Source organism: Penicillium manginii (genome assembly GCF_028828005.1).
Source record: "Penicillium manginii strain IBT 31320 chromosome Unknown utg000006l:1.0-4164085.0:1.0-4166146.0, whole genome shotgun sequence".
Lineage (NCBI taxonomy): Eukaryota > Fungi > Ascomycota > Eurotiomycetes > Eurotiales > Aspergillaceae > Penicillium > Penicillium manginii.
In genome coordinates, this window is record NW_026643107.1 from 1,799,292 (window position 1) to 1,820,074 (window position 20,783).

Genomic DNA, 20,783 nt, shown 5'->3' on the forward strand with positions numbered 1-20,783 from the left:
TGCTAGCGGGGCAAATTAGCACGGCTGAATGCGCAATGACTTGATAAATGGATTTGATGAGGTGCTTTTAGGGGACGACGAGGCTACAGAAAAACCCCATTTTTAGGTTAGAGTGATGAATGGTTCGCTATGGCGTTATCGCGGTATAGAGGAAGATCGCCGGCTGCTATAACAAACTATTCCTATCGGGACAACGAAAAGGCAGCTTCAAAGATGTATATCCAAGCTCTCTTCCAATATTTTTTTTTTAATTAAGAGAGGGGTAGTGTCAGACTTGGGTTGTTCATGGGGTTGCCGTGATACTAACAGAGTCGAGCCGAGAGATGGGGGGAGAATATCTGGGGGAGAGGAAAGGGTCTCTGGTATTGCATATGACATCAATTAGCAACTTTCAATCGTCCAATAAAAAATGGATGAGTTCGGACCAGACTAATATTATTGTCAATGAAATCGAATAGAGTGTGAGCTAAGTAATTATCAGGCTCGTCAATCTAACCGAAGAGAAATGGTCAGATACTTTGCGCCAACTCCTCACGACTTCCACCTCTCTCGCCCGAGAGATGTCCAGTAAAAGCAAGAATGGATCATCTAGCCCGCACGGCCGGACGAGTATAATCAAGAACCGACCAGTCAGGATGAACTTGGTTGATAAATGGGCCCCCCCAAAGATCTCCTGCACCATCGCGCCATCGCGGCCCACATTGATGCTATACGATGTTCGGATGCACGGAGTGACGCACGCGGGGGCATGGTGTGCTCAGTGATCGCCATACAAATTGGATAAAGACCCTCTGTAATCTCGAGAAAGATTGCATAGTAAAATCGGTGAAAGCATTGTGGTCTGTTGAGTATCCTGGTTGTTAAGGAGACATCGTAAACGAAAACCCTCGGCATAATGTCTGGAGACACGCAGGGCTCAGCGGCCGAACAGCCCAAGAAGTCCTTGATTTTGAACGCTTTTGTGGAAATGTGTAAGTTAGCAGTCTTCGCCCCTCTCTTGATATTTTCTCTTGTCTTTCCCCTTTCTGTTCTTATCTTTACAAGAGGTTAACCAGGTTACAGGCAGCGGGCACCAGTCCCCTGGTCTCTGGCGACACCCAGAAGACGAATCGCATCGATTCAACGATGTAGACCACTGGGTAGAACTTGCACAATTGCTCGAGTCGGCTAAGTTCCACGGTATTTTTATCGCGGATGTCCTCGGTATTTCCTCTCCAACTCCCTGTCAAGACGAAACCTTCGAGCGCACATACCGATATTATCATTCTAGGTGGTTATGATGTCTATAAGGGTCCGCGAAACTTGGATCCTGCAGTTGTCTCAGGAGCACAGTGGCCGGTAAATGAGCCTTTGGCAGTTGTACCTGCAATGGCCGCCGCCACCAAAAACATTGGCTTCGGAGTTACTGTAACCACAACATACGAGCAGCCCTACCATCTCGCAAGGCGACTGTCAACGGTTGATCATCTTACCAAGGGACGGTATGTGAATCGCAGGTTGAAATCGCAAACTTGACCCTCAGCTAACCATTTGCCAACGACAGACTCGGATGGAATGTGAGTACAAACATAGAGGACGAGTTTCACCCAGCAAACGACCAAGCGAGGTATTGACTTTCAATTCCAGGTCGTAACAGGCTATCTGGACTCCGCTGCCAGGAACATGGGCCAGGAAGAGCAGCCACATGTAAGCTAGTATCCCTACATTCTATACGATGATGTGGGTCTCTAACACAATTTCAGCACGACGATCGCTACGCCGTGGCAGAAGAGTATGTCAAAGTGACCTATAAGCTCTGGGAATCATCCTGGCGCCAAGATGCCGTTGTTCGCGATCGCGAGCGCGGTGTCTACACGGAAACAGATCGCGTACGACAGATCAATCACTCTGGAAAGTATTTCAACGTGCCAGGTCCTCATCTCACTCAGCCGAGTCCCCAGCGCACACCGGTCATCCTGCAAGCCGGTACTTCAAAGGCCGGAAAGACCTTTGCTGCACAACACGCGGAAGCCATCTTCGTGGCAGGTCATAGTCCATCAGTTGTTGCAAAGAATGTGGCGGAGATTCGTCAACTCGCTCAGTCGGAGTTTGGACGAGACCCGCAAAGCATCAAATTTCTCGCCTTACTCTGCCTGTGTTAGGTCGAACGGAGGAAGAGGCGCGTGCCAAATTCAAAGAATATCGCAGCTATGGATCAATTGACGGTGCCTTGGCCCTCTTCGGGGGATGGACTGGTATCGATCTCGACAAGTATGGAGATGATGAGGAGCTTCGTCACGTAGAGAGTAATGCCATCAGGTAGGTCCTCTTTCTCCCCACATCGTGCCACTTCCTGAAGGAACGGTGATGAACCTTTTCTCCGTCCAGGTCTGCCGTCGAAGGTTGGTCAAAGGCTACTCCGGAAGTCGCAAAATGGACCAAGGCCACTGTCGGTGAGCACATCACGGTTGGTGGACTGGGGGCCACCCCAGTAGGCACGCCGCAGCAGGTGGCCGATAATATGGAGAAATGGGTGAAGGAGGCCGATGTGGATGGATTCAATCTGGTAAGGTCAAATTTGTCCTTTTTGGATGCCGAGAAAAAACAAAACACAAAATGGACTAACCATTTCAACCCAGGCCTACGCCATCAAGCCCGGTTCCTTCAAAGATATCATAGATCTTCTCATTCCTGAGCTTCGTAAGAGAGGTCTGTTCTGGGACGAGTACGCAGTTCAGAAAGGAACATATCGCGAGAATCTGTACTCGCGACCGGGTCAATCTGGCCCGCCAGCTGATCATCCAGCTGCGAGATATCGCTGGCAAGCTGGAGTTGATGCAGCAGACCATCCAGTTCCAGAGAACTAAGTATCGAGGTGGTAGTCACGAGAATGGGCGGTCTTTACGAGACCCAGAAGCCCCTAGAATAGTCATGAAGCTAAGATATAAGAACGAATTTAAACATGAAATTTTTTGTAGGGTAAGATTGTATGCCCTCCCAAGGGTCTATTCTACAAACGCCAAACAGATGCGGTTTTTGTACATGGTGTCTCGGTTAATAGTAACCATTTAAGTCAGCATGTCATCGAGGCGCTCACCGAGCACACCCTCAATCTGCTTCACCCACTTCCGCACTTCTCTCTCCACGCTCTCGTCCTCGTCCTCCATTAGCTCGCTGATGTAAGGTAGCATCTCCGGAAGTAGAGCCAGCCATTCTTCACCGAGCTGCTCAGTAAGAGCCCGCTCAGTCTTCAGGGCCGCGAGACGAACAAGCGGATTATCACCGCTAGTAGACTTGGCATTGGGCGCAGAAGAGGGTCGAAGGAATTTCATCAAAGCCATGTTGAGCTCCTTATGGTTATCAGTCGAGTCCGCAGCGACGGCAAGCTCAGTAATAGCAGGCACAACCTCCTCAACGACAAGATCGGAGGTCTTAGTAGTGGTGGCATGGCCAAGTTGCGCGATAAGGGGCCCAGATATGCTAGCAAGGTGCGAAGGCGATTGCCAGAATTCTAGAAGAATAAGTTAGAAATGTCCATTTACAGTGAATACACAGAGATGCCTACCGTCTTGGTCATGTTCAAACGAGTTGCGAAGAGTACCTAGGGTAGCGAGCCAGAGGGATCGGCTAGCCTTGGACGGGGTGGTGGTGTTCAGAATTTCAACAACATTTTCAAGAATATAGTTGGAATATCCAGTGACAATTGACTAGAGACAAATTGTTAGTAAATTGTCGATTCACCACTTCTGGGAAATAGAACATACCTTAAGAGTGCCGAAGAAGACCTGGAGGAACTTGTAGAAGGTGGTGAGACGCGACATCTGAGCCTGCTCATCCTTCTTGGGCACACCAGTCGTAGCCCACTCAACAAACTTGAGGAACAATGGCCGGAAGGTGCTGTCATTCAGCTTATAGATCATCTTGATGGTGACATCGTTGAGAGCGCTTTCAACTTCATTGATATCGGCCTCGTCAAAGTTGGAACGGTCACCGGCGGCGGTCTGTTCGCGGCGCAAGTCGAAAGCCTTGAAGAGAATCTTGCTCAGGACATTGATGGTGTTGATTACAGCTGACTTGGGGTGCTTCTCAACAGCAAGGCTGAGGACTGCCAAAATTTCGCTGGTGGCTGTGGGTCCAGCTTGGACAGCTTGTTCCCAGTTGCGATCGATTGCACCAAGGGTAGCGCCGAGATCCATCTTGCGAGATGCCATGAGGCGGAGGGTCTCCAGGCGGCTGCTCTCGCTACTCTCCTCAAGATCAGCATTGGCGGACTTGAAAGAGAGAAGTAAAATCTTGTCCAGGTGCGCGGCTGAGATCATGAAGGGCAGATTAACAAGGAGGGCGGAGAATAGGGAGAATGTGGCATCGTGAAGGCGCGAATTCTCTTTGTTGGGGGTCAAACTGAGCTCCAAGAGGGCCAATGATTGGCTCAGGGTATCAGGGAGAGCGGGAATCATAGCCTGGCCCAGAACCTCGGCCATAGAAGCAAGGCACAGGACACCCATGATGCGAATGCGCTCATCAGACTGGCCAAGGCAAGATTTACTGGCGACAACCTTGGCAGCAGTAATGACCTTGGATGGGTCCTTGCGACCATATTTCTCGGTGATACGATCAATGCAGGCGACAGCAGCGTGTTTGATGAGGGCATCTGGCGAGGATTCGACAGTGTTAACCAAAGTGGGCAAGAAGTCGAGGACCCGGATTTGAGAGGCGGAGTCCCTCTCTGGGACTTGACGAAGGCGGTTCTCGAGAAGACGGAGAACTTTCTGTCGCAAATCATTATTGGGTCCTTGCATCAGGACCTCGATAGTATCCAGGAAGTCAACAAGAGACAGCGTGCCCAACAGAGAGCCCAAAGCCTCACCAATTGCCTGGCTGACAGGCTTCATGTTCTTGACGAAGTCAAGAATGGCCAGGACCTGCTCAAGAACTCGAGAGTAACAAGCACGGGCTTGATCCGCGGTTTCGCCCTCGGTTTCGAAAGCTTCCTCCAACTTCGACTTGAGAGACGAGTGCTTGAAAAGGTGAGCAAGATCGCGCAGGAGATCGACAGCAACCTTTTGAGGGTCACGGCCATCGTCGCTACCAATGCCAAGTAGAACCTGGGAAATACTGGGCTTGGCTTTGAATGAATCGATCACCAGGTTGAGATATTTGCTATACGTAGTGAGTTCAACGACAGCGCTGGTATCCGAAGCAAGGCCGGTCATCAAAGTGAGGACATCCTTGTCGACCGAATAGCGGTTTGCAAGCATGGCAAGTACAGCGAAGAGGAAATCTTGTGTGCCAAGTTTGCTGATCAACGCATGGAAGAGGCGGAGGCGACGATGCGACGGAATGTGCTCAAATGCAGCAGTAAAGCTGAGAAGTAGCTCGGAAGTTCCTGAGACAATGTCGCGCTTCTGGTTACGGAGGGATTGGATGAGCGCGGGGACAACCTGATCAATAGTCTGATCGATGACAGAGACGGAATAGTCATCATCTTTGCGAAGAACGCTTGATCCCATAAACGTGAAGATGGGCATCACGCTGTGGAGGACGAGCTCAGGTGCGATCACTGACAACCCGGCCACAAGGAGAAGGGCAGCATTTTGCACCTGGGGGCTATCTGTCGAACGAACGCAGTCGACCACCAAATCGGCACGAATGACCGAGGTATCGAAAAGCGGCTTGGGAGAACCCTTTGACTTGTTGACAATAGCCAGGAGACTTCCCAAGGTGAGACTCAGCAGATAGCTCAGTCCAGATTGAACCTGAGACTTGAAGTGGTGCAGAGCGGCAAGAGTTTGGAAAAGACCATCAGCCAGCCCTGGATGCGAATCAGGACTTGAGCTATCAATGATCTCGAGAATGAAAGTCATCTTGTCCATCAACCTGCTGAGTTCTCCTTCGTCCTTGACTGTCATGGCAACCATGTTGTTTTGGCTAGTCCGCCTCCTCTTGGGTGCAGGTCCAACAGATTCAATATCTGTCAAGGAAACGGGGATCTTCTTGACAAAATTCACCAGAATGGCACCTGACAGCTCAACACTGCGAAGAACATCACGGCAGTGGTCGGCCAGGGATACTTGACTGGTTGATGTGCCCAATGCAATATCCAACAGCTTCTCGGCCGCCGCCGATTGATTCTCCTCGGGAACCTTGCCCCATACCTGCTTCATTCGTGAGAAGCCAGCTGTAACAAATGATGGTCGCAGAGAATCGGCGCCGGGGGTAACTTGAGACAGTAGGATAGTGATGGCATCTGCTTCCTTCGGAGAGACAATGTCGACGATCTGATTGTCGGTTTCGGAGATGGAGAGGCGCTCCCTGCCGCAGATTTCATCGACCTGCTTTTGATTCAGGGATCGCCAGTCCTCAACCAGGGGAAGGAGCTCCTTGGTGCGAGTGGTTCCTGAAACCTTCTTGACATTGTTCAGCAAACGCAGAAGAGCAAACTTTGGTGCAAAGACAGGCATTTGAACAACGTGGGAACACAGGAAGGAGAAAAGGCTGATCCGAAGAGATTTCTTCAGTTCGGTGGCACCCGACGATTCAGACAACACTGTGCCTCGAAGAGTAGCATCGATGACCTTGCCGATCTGGGCTGGGTCAAGAATGCATTCCTCAAGTCCCGGTATCAATGCACGCTCCAGAATCTTCTGCGCATCCTGGGTAGACAACCATGAAATAGCAGTAGATTGCTTTCCCTTGCCATAAATAACATCATGGGCCCATGGCTTGCTGGAAGTGTCATCGACCTTTTTGCTCTTCTTGTACATGGCGTCGATAACGGCCAAAACACCAGCAGCTTCACGACGAATACGCTCTGATGGATCAGACAGAGCGACGAGAAGGAATGGCAAAAGTGCTTGTGGATCCAGATCACCAAAGGAAGTTGCCAGAGTGTTTGAGATAGCATTTAATGCAGCCACCTTCATGCCAATAGGATAAGAGCCAGACATCACCCGGGTGAAAAAAGACAAAAATGTAGGCGATTTTGTCACACTGGCCTTGTTGAGGATGCGCAAGTCGCTAAACTTCCGGAGGTAGTCAGCGGAGTCAGCGGTCAGGGCGAAGACTTGTGCGAGGGTGTCAAATTCCGGAATTAACTGCTTGCTCAGGAAAGAAGACGAGTATTGCGGTTCGTTGGTCAATGAGTCCAGAGCAGGTGTAAAATTGTCCACTTGTTCCTGTTCGACGTCCTCCATTTCAACGTCCTCGATAGCCAAAGGTTGAATGGGGGCCTCGACGACAGTTTGAAGGTTGTGCTCCACGGCTGAAATGTTAAGAGAAGACTCCGCGAGAGTTTTCTGGAAAAGAGGACGAAGTGATTCTGACCGACTGAATCCTTGCACTAGCTCTGCGAGCTGGGTCTGGGTATCTAATGAAATACCACGGGCTTCGTCGTTATCACCAGTCGCTTGAAGAACCATAGTCATAGCCTGCTTCATATCCTCGCCTTGCAGGGAACCCGAATCGAAGACGGATGAGAGCAGTGCAAGACGGCTGTTGTCCTGCTGCTTGTCCAGATCACTGACACATGCGGAAACAAGTCCGAGCAGCAGATTCGAGGTTTGGTAGTGGGAAGTAACTTCGGACAGTTGTCCCATGGGGTTAGGAAGGCGGCAGATAGCCTTGAAGACCTTCTTTGGAAGGACTGTGGAAGGCTTTTGTTGCGCAAGGACGGATAAGCAGATAAGACCGGAGCTCAGAGTTTCCTCAGTCCAGGAAAAAACCACAGTTTCCATCAGCCCATTGAGAACATCTTCGGAAAGCATTGCCTTCTGAGCCAGAACCACAGAGATCATGTAGCAGCTGACAATCAACTCCGAGACCTTCTTCATGGCAAAGCCATTGCTCAGCACAGGTAGAACTCGGAGAACAATGTCCTCGTGATTCTGCTTCTCGGCTTCTCTCCGGCCAGAGCGAGAATTATCCAGCATGCCAGCCACAGCCTCAGTGGTGATACTAGCCCAGAACGAAAGCAGGGTGTGACTTTGCGCCTGGAGCCGGCAAACGTTCAGAACATAGTCATTGAACGAAGCAAAGAACTCCTTATTGGTGGTTGCGCTGTGGACAAGGGGATGGCGGGGAGGGTTGACCAGGCCAGTTTTATATGGGTATAGTACTTTGAATGTTGACGTGAGGTCGGTCGGCAAAATCGAAAGAAGGTTCACGAAGAGTGGGGTAGTGTGATATGGGAGGAAGGTGAAAAGCATGATGGCGGTGTTGTATTCGTGGGTTCTGTGACTTTGTTAATACAAAACGGCTTGTCAAAACGCTCTCTGCGCGAACTGTAGATAGGATGATTGGCACGAACCTAAAGCGTCTCACCAACCAATCTACTGCCTTGACTGCTGGGCTCAGTTGAAGTCTTCCTCCAACCAGAGCAAGAAAAGTGTCAATCACAGTATCCAGCTCCTTATTCTGGGCGGCATTCATTTGCGTCCGGTCCTCGGATTTGCTTTGCTCGCTGAAAATTGTACGGGCGAACTGCTCGAAGCGACTGTCCAAAGAGCAGAGCTCCCGGAACCCCTCGTAGCAGATATCATAGATGGTGTCAAAATCTTGCGATCCGGCAATTTTGCGCTCGAAGATCAAGGAATGCGAATGGGAGATGCGTTGCGATTTCAAGTCGAGCTCGTTGGTCGACTTGGCCGCGATTTGCGACAACTGCGCGGCGAGGGAGGAGGCCATTGCGAAAGGATGAATAAATTTGATTCTCAAGCCAGATTCCTGCAGCCCATCGCTCTTCTCCTCGTTTGTCACGGTCGATTGCGTGCGGGCTGGAATCGAGTGGAGCTGTTTTCGACTTCGACCGCCGACTTTTTTTTCTTTCGACAATCCACTCCGGCAGTTTACTGACCGCCCCGGAATATCCCTTTGAGGTAAAATCTGCCGGTGTTATCAGTTATCGCAGTCGCGCCCGATAACAACCACTTCCACTTGCCTTTTAGCTGAAGGTACTTTCACAACCTCAGTTGCTTTCTCCAATGGAGCGAGTTCCATGACGATGGACTCACAGGTAAGTTTCAATCCATTCAGCGATTTACCACCAACAATATGACTAATATAACACCCAGGACAAGCAGTCCGTCCCCAAATTCTCCAGCTTCAAAGCTCCCTCAGCTTCCTCGGCTCCACCAGCTCGTTCAGAGCCTCGACACAAAGACGATCGAAAGTCACGACGCCCTGGTCGTCGACACAGTGAAGAACGATCCCGCTCGCCACGCCGTTCCAACCGCCAAGAACGACGGAGATCTCCCGGTAGGCATCACCGTTCACGATCACCCCGCCCTGCTACTTCGCGTAGCCGTCGCAAGTCTCCAGAGCGCAGAGGACATGATAATGGAGTCGCCAAAGATGTGAATACGGACCGGGTATTTCCAGATGGAGACGGTTCAGTTGCAGATCTCTTCATAATCGATCTGAAGGGCGACCGACACAATTTGACTTTCGGGGCAACACATCGCTATGCTGTGCCAAAATACCGACGAAGTGGCCGTGGCCAAGTTCTGGGAGCCGATTCGAGATACCGGATTGATCGAGATCATTTGGACAGTGATACCTTGGTTTTGTGTATCAGAGACTCCCTGCCTTCCAATTCATCTAAATCTGTCAGGCCGTTGGCAAAACGAATGCGCCAGCCAGAGAAGCTTCTCCGCGTCAAAAATGATGACGAAGTGCACTCCTCTGTGGATCTGGAACAAGATTTCATATCATTCGATTCGACGATCCTAGAAGGTTCAGACGGCGCATCGGATGACGGCGACTTGAGTAACGAGCGCAACGCTTATCGCTCTATCCATGGCAAAGCAAAAGAGGAGGACTTTATTCCACAACACATGGAATTGGTTGATGATGAACTCATTCAAGATGACAGTACCTCAGCCGAACGCAGAGCCCGTCATGCAGAACTATCGCGTGCCGTAAACGAAAATCCTACAGATGTTGTCGCATGGCTGAGGCTAATCGATCATCAAGATCTTTTGATTCTCGGTCCAGATGAAGACTCGCGCCCATTAACATACAATGAACAACAAAGTGTGGCAGGCGTCAAGTTGTCAATCTATGAAAAGGCAATTAAGCAGTCTGCAAACAGCGCAAATAAAGATCGACTTTTGCTAGGAAAGCTCCAAGAAGGCGCACATTTATGGGATACCAAAAAGCTACTTGCTCAATGGAACAAGACTTTGCAAGAAAACTCTGGATGCATCAGTCTGTGGGTGAATTATCTTAATTTCCGTCAGACGGACTTCCAAAACTTTGATTTCGAGCAGCTTATGACAACGTTCTCTGAGTGTCTGGAGCTTAACGCATCCGCTGCCAACCCAGCCAAGAACCAAGTACAATGCTACTTGTTTCTTCGCATGACACTTTTCCTGCGTGAAGCGGGGTATTTGGAACTAGCTGCCGGTCTCTGGCAAGCGGTACTCGAGTTCACATGCTTCAAACCATGTCAACGAATTCAACAGGTAGAGGATATTGATACTCTCGCTTCTTTCCGCGGCTATTGGGAGGACGAAGTTCCACGTATTGGCGAGAATGGATCATTAACATGGCGAGGCTGGGTTGAGAATCCATCAAATCATTCCCACAACTATGCCATTCGCGAATACCAACAGCATATTGAAGTTTCATCTCTGATGGACTCTTGGGAAAAGGTCGAGAAAGAACGTACCCTATCATCACGACTGCCATCTCGAACACTCGACCAGCTGAAATCCAGCCATGCTATTGATGAGCAGGAGCAATATGTTGACGATCCTTACACGGTCGTACTCTTCTCTGACCTCGACCGCGTGTTGCAATTATTCCACGACTTTGGTTCGCCAGATGAGCTTTTCCAGAGCTTCTTATACTTTTGTCACTTACCACATTTGACAAGACCTAGCAATATACAAACTACTCGTTTGTGGAGTGCGGATAACTTCCTCAAAAATGACTTAATAGATCACATGGAACCAGGTCTGTCGTGCTGGTTAATGGACCAAACGGAGGCTGGAACCTCGACTTCGCCTCTCCGATTCCCTGTGTCAAATTTCGTGCACACCACATGCACTTTGTTCCCGGGGCCTAATGCCTGGTTTGACTCGTTCCGATCATGGCGCCAAGATGCCCAGTCCTCCGAATCTTCAATTATTGATCGAGAATGGGCTCAGATCGTACTACGAGTATTGGTGGAACGTGGCCCTACTCGTGAGGAATTCGATGATGAATTAGCCGAGTACACACTCGGGCTTATGTTCGCATGGGATCAAAAGAAAGCAAAGAAATATGCTAAGACCTTGCTCAAGAAGTGGACATCCAGTCTTAGAATCTGCAATGCTCTTGCCTTGATGGAATGGAGAAATGATTTGCCAGAAGCTGCTGTGCAGATTTGGTCAAGTTCTATTCTGTGGAGCCAAAAGTTTTCAGATGATTTGAAGATTGACACGGGAATCCTTTGGAACTCTTGGGCTTGGGAGCTTCTTCAGCGGGGCGATAACTCTCGGGCTTCTTATGTATTGCATGCTATTCCTGTGCAGAGCATAGATAAGGATGCATACAATAGTATTCAATCGACTGGCGTGGCCTCTCACCCAACATCGACCCTTCAAGTTAAATCGGTAAGTCATGAAATTCTTCAAAAGCTGGCGCATAATCTAATTATATGCAGTACCTGCGCGACTGCCAGACACGTGCTCTGGGATATAGGCGATTCCATGCCTTTGTCGCTTATACCGATTGCCTTGCTTTATTGCTCTTCACCGAAAAATACCATATCCAGGCCACCCTTGAAGTCTACTCATCTGCGCTTGAGAAATCAAATGACCTCCCAGTCGAGGACCAAAATTTGAGGCCCTATATCATCGAGCTCCTGCACCAGGCTAGAGCTAGACTGCTCTTTTTCCATTGCAGTACGAAGTCTTCACGGTTGACGGCACTTGAAATTCGAGCTACTCTCCAGGATAGCGTATCTTCGTTCCCCCACAACACCATATTCCTATCACTCTTTACCTGGAATGAGTCGCGCTTCAACATCCTCGATCGCATTCGAAATGTCAACATGCTCATCAAAAATCCCGAAAGTCGGTATACGCTCGATAGGGATTCCGCCTTGTCAGTCGCAGCTGTGCAAACCATTCCCATCACCACTCATTTACTCTCAATCTGGTCTGAATTATGTCGTCCTACTTGGGCCGGATCCACTCATCATTCAACGCGAGCTGCATTTGAAAGGGCTCTTGGCGAAAATGTGAATCGAGACTCGATGAAATACGGCGATAAACAAATGCGCAATAGTATCAGTACAGAGAGTGCACAAACAAACCTCATGACCTGGAAGCTCTATATCATCTTCGAAGTCTACCATGCACGGGATATTGACGCTGCAAAATCCGTGTTCTACCGCGCCATTCGAGCTTGCCCTTGGTCGAAGCAGCTATTCATGCTTGCCTTCCAATACCTACGGGATGACAAGGTTCGTCGCATTATTCCGGAGAACTCCAAATCCACTGGCTTTCTTTTTGATGATCTTCGTCAACTGTATCATGCAATGACTGAAAAGCAATTACGTATCCATGTGGACATCGAGGATGGAATTCAAGCGCTCCTTGCAGAGAGGCGAGACAGCTTCGAAGAAGATCATCAGACTTGATCTTGTGAAAATTCAAATATAAAGCCTCGTCAGTCCTCTGAGAGCTATTGGTGCAGGAAATGAAACCCATGAAGTACAAAAGAGAAATCCACTCCTCTTCTGCTCACTTCTGGCCTCACGGTTGCAAGACCTTTGGATGCTGCATCTACAACTATCATGCAAATAAGGAACGAATTAGAATCATGCTTGTCAAATAATATCCTCGGTATTCAAAAATACTGTCGTCAATAACTATAGTACAGGACGTCGTACCGTCCACTTTAAACTTCGTGCGAACAGAGATGAAAAGGAAAAATCCAAGGAAAACAAAACTGGGAGAATCGTTACTCGTGAGTTCGTGGCGAGATACGATTAGCCTTCCATTCCAAAAGTATAAAAATCCAATCGTACCCCATCAAAGCACCGCATTGCCGGAGAAAAAGAATCATAATAAAATCAAAAGTGCTCCTTCCAAAACTTGAACCGAACATCTTTCGTCGACGAAGCCTTGGCCGCATCGTCAATCTGTGTGGCTGCCATATTGGGACCACAGAAGTATACACCGACCTCTGTAGTCGATCCACTCTGTAGGCCTCGCATGTAGGTTTGATCAAGAAGACCAAGACGCATAGCCGTGAACAAGCGTTTGAAGTCTGGGCGACCAAAATTCGTGCGACTTCGCAGTTCAGTCAAAGGGTCCAATGCCTGGCCAACAGAATTAAGGTAAATATTTGCAGCTGTATCATCATCAAGGCGCTGCGTGAGGTAGGTATGAATACGCAAGAATTCAGTGCTTCCTTCATGAGCAGCAGCTGTGGCCGACTGAGCTTCAAGAGAGGAAAGAAGGGCTTGGAACCATTCGAAAGAAGAAGTGTCTTTGCAAATCCAAATGAACTCGACACGACGCAGTCGACGCGGGGGATTCGGACTGGAGCGCAGGTGCCAAATGTTTTTTAAAATCGATGCCCAGGGGGTAACGCCAATTCCTGTTCCAATGAGGACGGCAATTTCGTTTTCAAAAACATCCTCCGCCGGTGCACCATATGGCCCGTCGATGCGAAGCTTAGGCATCATCTGTCCATTTTGTAGGGCGACTTCGTACATCCCCATGGGGTCAAGGCCTTCGAGATCTCGGGCCTGCGCGGGACCACATCCAAGCGCGTCTCCAAGAGCTCGGGTGAAGTCTCCCACTTGACGGACATGAACACTGAGGTATTCGTCAAAGGGGCAGGATGTGATGGTGAAAGGGTGCCATTGTGTGCTGGACACGTCGGGGACCTGAAGGAAAAGCCATTGTCCGGCCTTGTACTTCATAGTCGGCTTATAGAATTGAATTTCCATGGCAGCTGTAACAGCAATTAGCACAAAGTCTCAATATTATGGGCGCTATGACACATACCATAAGGATGACGAATAACCTTGGTTATCACTGTTTCCCGGCGAGAGCGAATCTCGCGATAGAGTCGTTCGCAGAGGTAGAAAGCTGCGCCCACAAGCTCCCATCTCCAGCCTTCGTATCCCAGACAATGATCCCAGAATTCCTTGCCAGCGAATGGGGAGAAAGGTTCTGCGGTGTCACGCACGAAGCATCCGGTAGTATGGGTATAGAGAGCCAGGAGGAAGGGAATGAAAAGATGATGCGTATACCAGAAGGTTTCGTAGGCTTGCTGGCGGATACGATGATGCGCAGTGGTATACATCAAGAGCATACAAAGTAACATGACATGTCCTGTGATGCCGGCTGCTTGAGTATAATGGATTTGAACAGCCAGTTCAGGGCGAACATGGTTTTTCTCGATGTTGTAAAAGCTGATATCTGTTAGTCGGAATTCGGTACGAGCATTGGGTCCTCAACATACTTAACATAGTGAGCAGCAGTATGGATTCCAGAAAATACAAGCAAAGAATAAGCAACTTGACGATGAAACCAAGCTGACTCGTCTAGCGGGAGCCACCTGATCTGAGGTCTGAGCCATCGCAAGACATTGCGACACATGGGCAACAGGATAACCGTTGCATCGACCGAGAGAACAAGCCCAGCACCTCTGGAGATCCAGACAGAGTATCTGAGGACATTAAGACCTTCTAACTTTTTGCTTGAAGCTTGCAGATACCTAGTTTCACATTAGCCACATGCCTGTTAGTTGGTCTTGGGTTCGAAGACTCACCATCCCAGAGCGAAAATGCCTAAATGGAACACCCAGAACCCGATATAGAAAATAACCTTGGAAGGTCTCAGGTCGGCTTTTTTTAGCCAAGAATCATTAGGTGCGACCATTTTGTCGTACTGAGTGTTTGGGGGACGTCGGCCAGCGACGACTTGAAGAATAAAGGAAAAACAAGCGTCGCGGTTGACCAGCAACCTGAGTTCGTCGACAAAACTCTACGTCGAAACAATCAAAAAAGCAACAGTTTTTGATTTTGTTCTGAGTACGCTCCAGAGTTGAATTAGTTGAAGCGTAAGTAGATCAGTCGTCGGCGTCGTCGCTTCTCCATGAACGTGACGCGGAGCGTAATCTTCCCCACCGAACGGGGTACTTCGTGTTGATGGTTAAATCAAGAATTTGCTTCACGAGTTTGAGAATCGGTGGAACAGATTAGGCCTTCAGTTTTAGCTTAGTACTGATGCAACAGGTAGTCGGGCTTCGTTTTGAGATGTCGCGCGCCGGCCCCAGAAGGCGTTGCTCTACCACAAGGTGGAATGAGGTATGTACCCAAGGACAAAGTAATGTCTAGTTACTTGGTGTAGTATTGGAGGTACTTGGGTGCCATGCGATCATGGTTGGAATAGATGGGCAAACTGGGGAAAGGCAAGGCCGAAGGTGGATGGAGGTTGAGGAATCCCAGCGTTGTGGTTTTACCTGCAGGGGTGAGGGGGGCCGATCTATAATTACATCGCTTCTGGCGGGCACAGCAACCGAAAAGCCAGTGGCTTTCGAGACCAATCGATTGACTAAACTCTATGTCCGTGCTCTGCAAAATCTCTTTGTTCGCTATGGTTGCTCCACGATGTGATAGGTGTGGCCTGGTGGTCGCAGAACCCTTCCAATGCCCAAAATAGGAGGCTGGTGCTCGCTATCCGGCTTCTTTTCTGGCTTAGGCTCGTCAAATCTTACCATTTTTTCTCGTTTCCATTATCTTCCTCTATTCTTGGCCCTGTTTTAAAGACCCTTCGCTCTCTCCATACGGAGCAACCGTAATCAATCATCTTGGCGCCAGGATTGAACAAGAACATTGACATGCATTGAACGTGGCAGCCCACAGTGATCTCATAAGTTCGTGACGGAATTACAGCTGTGGGTCAGTGGGGGGGAGTTGACTATTTCTATCTTGATCTACGTTTCCATTACGAGGTAGTAGGTGGAAAATTAATTCGGTCTAAAAACGCAAAGATTGTGCTGCTCCTCCCCACAGCGTGAACCAAACCAATGTTCGTTTTGGGCAGCTTCATAGCGGGGCAACGCTTCGACGGTAACAACCAGTCCGAGGCTACCAAAAGAAAGACTCCGAATAGAAGGATAGGAAGAAAGCCATGCAAAATAATAATGGCAAGGTTGGTGAATGGTCAGCGCCAAATGAAGCTAACGCGAAGCGTTACTTTAGTGCCAGCCTATAGAAGATATCCTGCAGCCGCTGGCCATTGTCACACGGGAACTTCGGGGCCATACAAGTCGGTGAGGGAGGTCTAATCACTCAACTTGGTCGGTTGAGGCACCGTTTGGGTGAGTTTCTCCGTAGTGAATCCAATTATAGCCTTTCTAAGGCTTAACAGTGGCGTGACTCGACCGCTATCTCGAATTCCCCAATTGCTTTCCACTTCCTACAGACAATCACAGTTCCACTTGGCATCGCACATCACCTTCTCCATCACAGTCCCAATTGCCATTTCAGCTTGATCACTCCGTAGAAATGGCACATCTCACCGTACACGCCACCAGTGGTACAGAGAAGTGGGTGTGAAACAAAAACCTGGACCACATCGAGTCAGGGCTGGGTCGGTCATCTGACCTCGTCGCATTGTAAATTCAACATCTTGCCTCTGCAACAACCTGAAAACGCTTAGGCAGAGCGATGTATGTATAGCTACCGGAGACTCACCAATAAAGCCCTTCTTGACAATAAGAATGTGCGTGAAACCCCAACCCCCTCCCCCTGTAAGCGTGTGCTTCGGCCTGCAGCTCATCACGCCAAGTCACAACGATGCGGCTTCTGATTTGTGCACGGGCGTATCGCGATCCGCTCCGTCACATCGCCCATCCCCCAATCACACCGCACATCAACCCTGATGAAGAAAATCCAGGTGAGGGGATGTCAAAGATCAGACCCGACCCAAGGTACTGATTGGCCTCCAGCGCTTAGATGCATCCGTGCGGATCACAACGAGCCCTACTCCGTACTATTCTCGATATGCCGTCCGTCGACAGTCGCTGGACGTGCATCAGTCACCTTTATGGCGCATTGCAGTATTCTTGTAGCTTGGCTTGATTCGCACTGGCTCGCCTGCACTTGGTCGGGCGGGTCTAAGTATAGAATGTATTCATTCCCCTCCTGCTGGTACTGCAGCATCCCACTCCAGTACCTTCTCCGCCTCTACCATGCCATCATGACAATATCCTAATATCAGCACCCACAACGATACTCGATGAATTTCTAGAACCCACTCAGATCATTTTATGGGTCATTGGTATTTGCACAAATATCAAACGCTCTACATTGGGTGTCCTATCGCTTCAGTCTGAGCGGATGCCGCTTCGAGTACTCCCTCGCCTACCATTATAATCTTTCGCTGGACGAAAGACTCAGCCAAAACTTGAACTGCCTCTCACAATATAACGCATCACCATGGGAAGACTCATCAAGAATCACTGGGGGCGGTTAATTATCCTCGCCGCCTCAGCCTGTATGTCTCGATAGGTTGATCTTCCAAACTTCATTGTTATGCGGAGCGACTGACATATGATTTTAATAGACCAAATTGCCAGCGCAATCGAAGGCTATATATGGCCAAAGGTGTTTTGGGATTTTCTATCGAAGAACCTCGACGCTGCCGTCGCGCCAGTCCCTGTCCTCCAAACCCTCAATCTTATAATGGGCATCGTCGGGTTAGCCTGGGAATGGCCCTTGAAACCTCTTGCTGGGACATTTCCACATCGCAGCATCGAAATTCGACTCATCGTTTACCCGCTCAGCGCTCTCTTCGCAGCCCTACTCTATCAAGGCACCGATCCGGCTTTATACTATTTAGTGGGGATTGGAGTATATTTTTGGGCATATAGCGAAGGCGAGGTATGTTGATTCAGATGTTCAAATTTCCCTCCCGCAAAGGCTAACATTATGTTCAGGTTGTGTGTGCAGAGCCATGGACATTACCAAAGCGCTCAGGATTGCTCAAAGGATAGCATTCCTATTCGGTCTGGAATAATGATCACTCCAGACGCAGATCATGTATATAATAATAATTAACGACAACGAACATACAGTTTATACCCGTCTTTCTGCTCTACTCTGAATAAATTACTTGACCTTTGGGTGTCGAGAAACGCATCTCTTAGTAAATTTTGTTAACGGCATTCCATTCATTTATCTTAACAGGCACAATCTTATATGACACCTCACCTTCCGTGGGATTTCAAGTTCTTAATTCAATTCATACCAAGCAAATATTCATAATTGCTTTTAATCGCTTTGTCTTGCAGTTGCTCTACAAAAAGTAAGTTGATACCTGATATTTATGGCTACCATGTTTACACGTGATGTCATACCCAAAATGGATCTGCCTCGGGTCCTGTTGGCAATTCACAACACCACAATCGATGGACACAACGTTGATTCCACCTCCCGAAGCTAAGACTAATCGCCGGGGCTGATAATAGAGCACAGTCTCGTATATATTGATTGAAATGTCCCCACTCAGCCCCTCTCAAGAAGGCTGCTCGGAGTTGCAACATGATATCGATCTAGAGACGGAAGATGTCCCAGTCAACAAAACCACCACCTTTAATGGCAGACTGAATCAATTTATGCACTCGGTCAATAAGCCCACTGAATCCTCCATCAAACCAGCCAATCTCAAGCGCCAGAGAACTGACACAAGCATTTCCGAATCCCTCTCAACGACCACCAACATTACCCATCCACCATCAACAACTCGCACAACCCGCTCTCGTTCCTCCTCTACAACATCTACAGTAATAAACACATCCCCAACGAAGAAAGCTCGCCGTCGCAAATCTTCCCCACCATCAACCCCCTCAACAGCCGCTGACTCCCTCCTCCGCGACACAATCCCAGCAAACCTAACCCTCCTCCTCGTAGGCGTGAACCCAGGAACCTTGACCGGCACAACCGGCTACTCCTACGCCCACCCATCCAATCTATTCTGGAAACTCCTCCACGCCTCAGGAATAACGCCAATCCGTCACCCACCCTCCGACACATACAAACTTCCCACCCTCTACAACATCGGCAACACGAATATCGTGGCAAGACCGACTCGCGATGCGAGCATGTTGACAAGAGCCGAAATGGACGCCGGCGTGCCCATTCTCGAAGCGAAGATCGCAGCCCAGCGGCCCGAGGCCGTCTGTCTCGTTGGCAAGAGTATATGGGAAGCCATCTGGCGCGTCAGGCATGGGCGCGCGATTCGGAAAGAGCAGTTCCGGTATGGATGGCAAGATGATGCGGAGAATATGGGGCGGGTTACTGGGAGTTCTGAATGGGGTGGGGCGCCTGTCTTTGTCGCGACGACTACCAGTGCCTTGGCTGCTGGTATGAGTTTTGCGCAGAAGGAGGCTGTTTGGGCTGAGTTGGGGAGTTGGGTGGTTAAAAGGAGGGTTCAAAGGAGCTCGGTTGCCGGTGGGCTTGGTACGCGACTTGATGAGCATTTACATGCTGGTGTAGAGGATGGTATTTAGATACTTGGCTTCTATATGAAGAAATAATGCATAATGATTCTGATGTCTTCTGTCTAGTTAATGCAATGTGTGGCCCGGGGCGTTAGTTTAACTTCAAGCCTTGGAAGGCTAACTTGAAGGCTTGATGTATTGCGTAGTAAAGGTGGAGGTGGTAAGATATGCCTCTTCCCCAACTTGAAGGTTGAAATCATCCGAATCCGGATGGCCGGGTACTCGGGAGCTATGGGTTCATTGAACCTTGGCAAGGAGAGGGGTAGGATCTACGCAGCCCCGCGTGCTAGGTAGATAGCTGTTTTGCAGAGCAACTTGAATCCATGGATTGGGTTAGCGACAATTCTACAGCAATTTCCGAGGTCGACTACAGGAAGACAACATGTTTGAACTTTGTTGGTATTTGGAATACATATGTGACGAGTTTCATAGCTCGCCTTTCATTATATCATGATATTTCAGGTATCGTAGCCTGTCACTGCTAGGATGCACATCAACCCATATTTCCGATTCGACCATCACATCCCACATCACTCTCAAGGCCGAGCTTTCAATCGACGACGATTCCCATGCATTGTATTGCAAGAAAGGTGGCAGCCGGCGCCAGTGAATGCATGGACATCCCGCAGCTCCGACAGCACGGTGATGGAATCAAAGGGATATTACAATGATCAAAGGAGCAGGGTTATGTGCCATTCCATCATGCTTGAGTTGTAGTTTGAATTTACCGGGAGTCGTTCTTAACTCCCTCGCGCTCGCGGGCCTAGTGTGACATGATTAGTATGGGATGAGTTGAGACTCTCGAGTTGGGCTTGGCTTACTGTAACAGCCTGGTGCTCTCCGCCTTCCAGGATCTTAACCATGCAGTCCTCCTCCTTGTGGGAGCCGAACTCGTCCTCCAGGGCGGCCTTGGAGGCGGTGTCCATGATACCCTGGGCACCGTGACTATTCACAGTTAGATGGTTATACTCTAGGCTTGCAAATGGATATGGGTGTAGGAAAACATACCGGTGTGTGACGAAGATCTTCCAGCCATTCACGACATCAGAGAGCGCGATGCTGCGGTCATTTCTCCACTTCTTCAGGATCTCAACATCATCGACGAAGACAACAAAGTCCTCCGACTTGCCCTTGTAAAAGACTTTGGAGGCGGTATCGTTTCCACGAGGCATATTGGAATTGGAATTGGAATTGGGATTGGAATAAAGTATTGAGGAGTTTGGAGTTATGAGAAGAAGGTTGACAGGTTAAGTGAACTGATGTTGCAGCGGGGAAAGCTTTAAAAGGGCGGGATG

General features: G+C 49.2%; 7 protein-coding genes across 7 annotated transcripts; 4 read left to right on the forward strand and 3 right to left on the reverse strand.

The window, feature by feature from the left end:
- Positions 1-1,194: 1,194 nt before the first annotated feature.
- Positions 1,195-2,846, forward strand: N7533_009032 (Nitrilotriacetate monooxygenase component A/pristinamycin IIA synthase subunit A; the record flags this gene model as incomplete). Its single annotated transcript, XM_057105682.1, has 5 exons — positions 1,195-1,481; positions 1,544-1,556; positions 1,743-2,134; positions 2,368-2,545; positions 2,619-2,846. 5 exons carry the CDS (start codon positions 1,195-1,197, stop codon positions 2,844-2,846), a joined length of 1,098 nt encoding a protein of 365 aa, XP_056957131.1.
- Positions 2,847-3,047: 201 nt separating this feature from the next.
- Positions 3,048-8,661, reverse strand: utp10 (snoRNA-binding rRNA-processing protein UTP10; the record flags this gene model as incomplete). The annotated part of the gene is made up of 4 exons (XM_057105683.1): positions 3,048-3,490; positions 3,545-3,686; positions 3,744-8,208; positions 8,285-8,661. The coding sequence occupies 4 exons, from the start codon at positions 8,659-8,661 to the stop codon at positions 3,048-3,050; spliced, it is 5,427 nt and encodes a 1,808-aa protein (XP_056957132.1).
- Positions 8,662-8,977: 316 nt separating this feature from the next.
- N7533_009034 (uncharacterized protein) lies at positions 8,978-12,604 on the forward strand (the record flags this gene model as incomplete). The annotated part of the gene is made up of 3 exons (XM_057105684.1): positions 8,978-8,989; positions 9,048-11,573; positions 11,624-12,604. 3 exons carry the CDS (start codon positions 8,978-8,980, stop codon positions 12,602-12,604), a joined length of 3,519 nt encoding a protein of 1,172 aa, XP_056957133.1.
- A 435-nt stretch (positions 12,605-13,039) lies between these two features.
- On the reverse strand, positions 13,040-14,861 carry N7533_009035 (putative NADPH oxidase (NoxA); the record flags this gene model as incomplete). The annotated part of the gene is made up of 4 exons (XM_057105685.1): positions 13,040-13,929; positions 13,983-14,392; positions 14,443-14,697; positions 14,752-14,861. The coding sequence occupies 4 exons, from the start codon at positions 14,859-14,861 to the stop codon at positions 13,040-13,042; spliced, it is 1,665 nt and encodes a 554-aa protein (XP_056957134.1).
- A 2,564-nt stretch (positions 14,862-17,425) lies between these two features.
- N7533_009036 (uncharacterized protein) lies at positions 17,426-17,982 on the forward strand (the record flags this gene model as incomplete). The annotated part of the gene is made up of 3 exons (XM_057105686.1): positions 17,426-17,483; positions 17,553-17,869; positions 17,926-17,982. 3 exons carry the CDS (start codon positions 17,426-17,428, stop codon positions 17,980-17,982), a joined length of 432 nt encoding a protein of 143 aa, XP_056957135.1.
- A 501-nt stretch (positions 17,983-18,483) lies between these two features.
- N7533_009037 (mismatch-specific DNA-glycosylase) lies at positions 18,484-19,497 on the forward strand (the record flags this gene model as incomplete). Its single annotated transcript, XM_057105687.1, has 1 exon — positions 18,484-19,497. The coding sequence occupies one exon, from the start codon at positions 18,484-18,486 to the stop codon at positions 19,495-19,497; it is 1,014 nt and encodes a 337-aa protein (XP_056957136.1).
- Positions 19,498-20,212: 715 nt separating this feature from the next.
- Positions 20,213-20,660, reverse strand: N7533_009038 (SBDS family protein; the record flags this gene model as incomplete). The annotated part of the gene is made up of 3 exons (XM_057105688.1): positions 20,213-20,251; positions 20,310-20,433; positions 20,497-20,660. The coding sequence occupies 3 exons, from the start codon at positions 20,658-20,660 to the stop codon at positions 20,213-20,215; spliced, it is 327 nt and encodes a 108-aa protein (XP_056957137.1).
- Positions 20,661-20,783: the final 123 nt, after the last annotated feature.